This window comes from Micropterus dolomieu, linkage group LG11, assembly GCF_021292245.1.
Source record: "Micropterus dolomieu isolate WLL.071019.BEF.003 ecotype Adirondacks linkage group LG11, ASM2129224v1, whole genome shotgun sequence".
Taxonomy (NCBI): Eukaryota; Metazoa; Chordata; class Actinopteri; order Centrarchiformes; family Centrarchidae; genus Micropterus; species Micropterus dolomieu.
Genome location: NC_060160.1, coordinates 11,094,180 through 11,098,453, shown reverse-complemented (window position 1 = coordinate 11,098,453; position 4,274 = coordinate 11,094,180). Strand labels below are relative to the sequence as shown.

Here is a 4,274-nt window from a genome sequence, read left to right as displayed (position 1 = left end):
TATCTATATATATATATATACATATACGTGTATATATATATGTATATATATATATATATATATATATATATATCTCTCGCATACACACGCTCGCTCACTCTAACAACATTAGTGGGATTAGGGACATTGTGTCTTGCATAGATGACATTTAATTTTTAGATGAGGCATGCAAGTAATAACACTTGTGATAAGTCAAAATCAGTTACAGATTGAATTTACTAAGTCAAATTTCTGTGTTAAATGTTTGACTTACTATTATTTGTACTCATTTACATTTCTAAAATAAGTAATTTTATAAAGTGGTGAAGTGGGTGAACATTTTGACTTTGTATAATCTCATTATATTGTCTCTTTTCTGACTTTATTACATTTGTTTATCTTACCATGAGCATTGTATTTCTAAAATGCATAACTTTTAATTAAGTTTAATTATTTTTTAATTACACCAGGGCTTTTCAGAGTCTGAGACTGTGGGCCTCCCCTCAGACAAAGCTTGGAAAAAGGTGTCCCCCATTCCCCTGCCTGTACTTGTTTAGTTTCGCTCAATTCCTGGATCCCTGTGGGATCATGATTATGTTACCTGATCTCACAGACACTCAACAGTTGAGGCAAAATAGCCTAATGTTGCTGTTTGACATAACTTCAGACAACACAATATACATTACAAGCCATTTATTAGATTCGGACAAAGATAAAGTTCACCAAAACTATTGTTTCTGTAAACTCTCATTAACCAGGTCACACATGTAGGCTATTCCACGTGTTCTTCTTTTAAAAACTGTTATTATAGCTAATGTACTATTGTTTCACTTCCATTTACTTAAACTGTTTGGAGCACCACTGGGAAGGCCCATCCCACTCTTTGAAAACCTCTGAATTAGTTTGTTTTAAGCAGCAAATCTATTTTAGTCATAATTTGCTGCTGTTGAGCTGCTTGATGTCAATTCTTTATTACATATTAACGTCCCAATTACTATATCTTAGTGACTGTCAAGACAACAAAACACATAATGGGGACAGGTCTTTACTGTCAGATGAAATTTAAATGACTAAAGTAGATCTGCTTAAAACAAACAACAGTGTAATTAATCAAAAATCTCTAAATAATTTAACGGATTTATCCCATTTCGTTAGCATTATAGAAATAAAATGCGATAAAGGGGACGTTAACCGTTGTTATGTAATAAAAGAATTGACATCTGAGCAGCTCAGCAGCAGCCAATGATAGTCTTGTCTGCTACTTGCGCCCTTTACCTTCTCGGTCTGGGTGTTCGTTCGTTTATAAAGTCGGCAGAAGCAGCTTGTGGTCGGTCTACCATTTCTGTTTTTCCCCGCCCACGCGTTCTTCGTGGATGTATAAAACATTCGCACTACGTGAAACATCAACACTGCATGACGCACATCCTTCGCAGCTCAGCACAGTGCTGCTAACACTAAGGCTAAGCTAAGTTAATGGCAGGCTGTGTGTCGTAGATCGTTGTTTGACATCTTATCTGTAGTGAGACAGTCCTGGCCCGCGTAGAAGACACCGTTACAATTTTCTCGTATTTGTCTGGGATGTATGGATGGATAGTTGACGGAATATCGTCGCTGTTTGAGCCCGTTGCGGGGCAAAACCCCACCGAGTGGCCCGGGAAAGGCAACGTTGGCGAGGAGGTACCCACGCGACCTGGCGTGAAAGCGGGAGCACAGCGGCAGGAGAATCACGGCAGACCGGCTAAACGGAACTACCAGAGGTCGGTTGTTGAAGATAAAGACTATTTTGGAACTTATATAACGTTAGGTGTTAACTAATAACAGTTCAGTTTTCGGTACACGGTTATATCCCCTGGTTATTTAATAGTTTGGTTAGCGTTATCAAAAGCATCCACAAGACAACTTTATCAAGAAGGATAACGTTAGTGGGTAGCGTTAAAAGTCATCGTACATTAACCAGCATATCATAGCTAACGTTAACCAATAAGTTAACGCTAGAGAGCGTTAACTGACCTGCGTGGACAATCTGTAGCATAAACTCGTGATTTAATATTAGCTTAGATATCGTCTTGCATTATAGGTAAGTTACGTTGTTGTAATATTGGCACTGCTAGTGCTAGCTTAACGTTAAACACCTCTTTTCTGTCGTACAGGCTGTAACGTTATTTCTCAGTTCATTTCCCGAAAATAAAACGTCCATATAAAAAGCATTAGTTTAAGCACGTTAGTTTGCTTATATTTTTTTGACAGCCACTCAAATGTGATTTCTATTTGGGCTAGCACAAATGCTATGCACTGTAAGTTAACGCCTAACGTTAGCTAACACTAATGCAGTCAATCGTTACCAGCTTCTTAATAAAGCCTACCTTCATGAAGGGTATAACGTTTATGTACGTTAAGGTTTTTGTTTAAATTGTTATAGAGAGATCTTGATTCAGCTTTACTGTCACCGCGATAACGTTACAGTTTAAATGTATTGTAGATACTTTATGATGTCACCCCCTTATTTACCAGTGAGGCATAACAATATTATTGTATTACATTATATAGGGCTGAAACGGTTAGTCAATTCATTGATTACTTGACTGACAGAAAATTGGCAACCATTTTGATAACTGCTTTATTACATTTAATAAGCTTAGTACATTTTTAAAGCAAAAACGTCATATTCTCTGTTTACAGCCTCTCAAAAGTGAGGAGTTGCTGCCTTTTTGTATTGCAGAACTGCTGTATTAGACTGAAGAGGCACAAACTTAAACTAACCCAAATGTGTCATCATGTTATTGTTATTGTTAGTATCACCCATCTAGAATCTTGTTTATCCTGTTACAGTGTTGATGTTGCAGACAGTGTTTGCCAGAGTGACCAGGTAGAGGTGAAAAGACGCAGACGAGGTTTGTTTAATAAATAAAAACATCTTTATCAATTGCAACAGTCTCACAGATATGAAGATGGTTGTTGATTTGTGGTGTCCTGTGTGTCAGATGTAGTCATTAGCTTTGTTAAGAAGACTGTGGCCGGGGTAGCAGGTCTGCTCAGGCTGCGGAACCCGCTGACGACCAAGTGTGAGAAGCCTGGACATTATGAAGAGACACAGGTGTGTGTACTCCAACTCCCACCATCAGTCATGTGCATGTAAAGTTTGTTACAAGGGATTTAGTTTGATCCACACAAATGCACGTGTCTTGAACATATCAATGGTTCTGTTCAGACTGGGTACTTAAATGCTTCATGTGTGATCTGACCACAAGGGAACAATTCAAATTATGTGTTATGTTACTTCCAAAATTCAATTAAATTTTATTTATATAGTGCCAAATCACAACAACATCCCACCAAGAGCAAGCACTAGGTGACAGAGGCAAGGAAAAACTTCCATTTAAGAGGCAGAAACCTCGAGCAGGACCATGGCTCAGGGTGGGCGGGGGTTGGCAGGAGAGGAACAGAGAGAAAAAAGAGAGGGATGGAAGGAGAGAGAGAGGGGAGGGAGGCAGCCTACAAAATATACACACACAGAGGTACAGACAGTAAAGGTGATGTTGCTATAGACTAAATGAAAAATGGTACAGATATTTATAGTAGTGTTAATGATAACAATCGTAATGTTAATGATTATAATAACAATAGGACTAGTAACTATAGTCGTTGCAGCAGAGGGTGTCAAGCAGGAACACGGGGGCAGCAGGTGACCCGCAGCCACAGATCCAGACTCCACAGCTCCAGAGCCAGAAAACCTGCAGGAAGTGATAGGAAGAGAGAGGAGAGGGACGAGAAAGCACAAGACTACCAGAAAGGGGTGAAGTTGTGTTAGTAACATGCAATAATGGGATGAGGTTGCATACAGAGGGAGAGAAAGTAGAGGAGAGAGGAGCTCAGTGCATCATAGGAAATCCCCCGGCAGTCTAGGCCTATAGCAGCATAACTAAGGGATGGTTCAGGACTAACCTGAGCCAGCCCTAACTATAAGCTTTATCAAAGAGGAAAGTCTTAAGCCTACTCTTAAATGTGGAGATGGTGTCTGCCTCCTGAACTCAAACTGGAACCTGGTTCCACAGGAGAGGAGCTTGATAGCTGAACGCTCTGGCTCCTAGTCTACTTTTGGAGACTCTAGGAACCACAAGTAACCCTGCATTCTGGGATCGCAGTGCTCTGGTGGGGTAGTAAGGTACTATGAGCTCTTTAAGATAAGATGGTGCCTGACCATTAAGAGCTTTGTAGGTAAGAAGAATGATTTTAAATTCTATTCTGGATTTTACTGGAAGCCAATGCAAAGAAGCTAAGACAGGAGAAATGTGATC

At 39.6% G+C, this 4,274-nt stretch overlaps 1 protein-coding gene across 2 annotated transcripts in view; it reads left to right on the top strand.

Moving 5' to 3' along the window:
- Positions 1–4,274, top strand: part of senp2 (SUMO specific peptidase 2) — a 14,827-nt gene that overhangs the window by 1,139 nt on the left and 9,414 nt on the right. The window contains exons 1-3 of one of the 2 annotated variants that reach the window (XM_046063135.1): positions 1,382–1,736; positions 2,809–2,870; positions 2,961–3,073. In XM_046063135.1, coding sequence (XP_045919091.1) covers positions 1,558–1,736; positions 2,809–2,870; positions 2,961–3,073 — 354 coding nt within the window. In that variant the 5' untranslated portion in view covers positions 1,382–1,557. Of the gene's footprint in view, positions 1–1,381; positions 1,737–2,808; positions 2,871–2,960; positions 3,074–4,274 lie in introns of those variants that run through there. The other variant, XM_046063136.1, reaches the window with a different exon arrangement.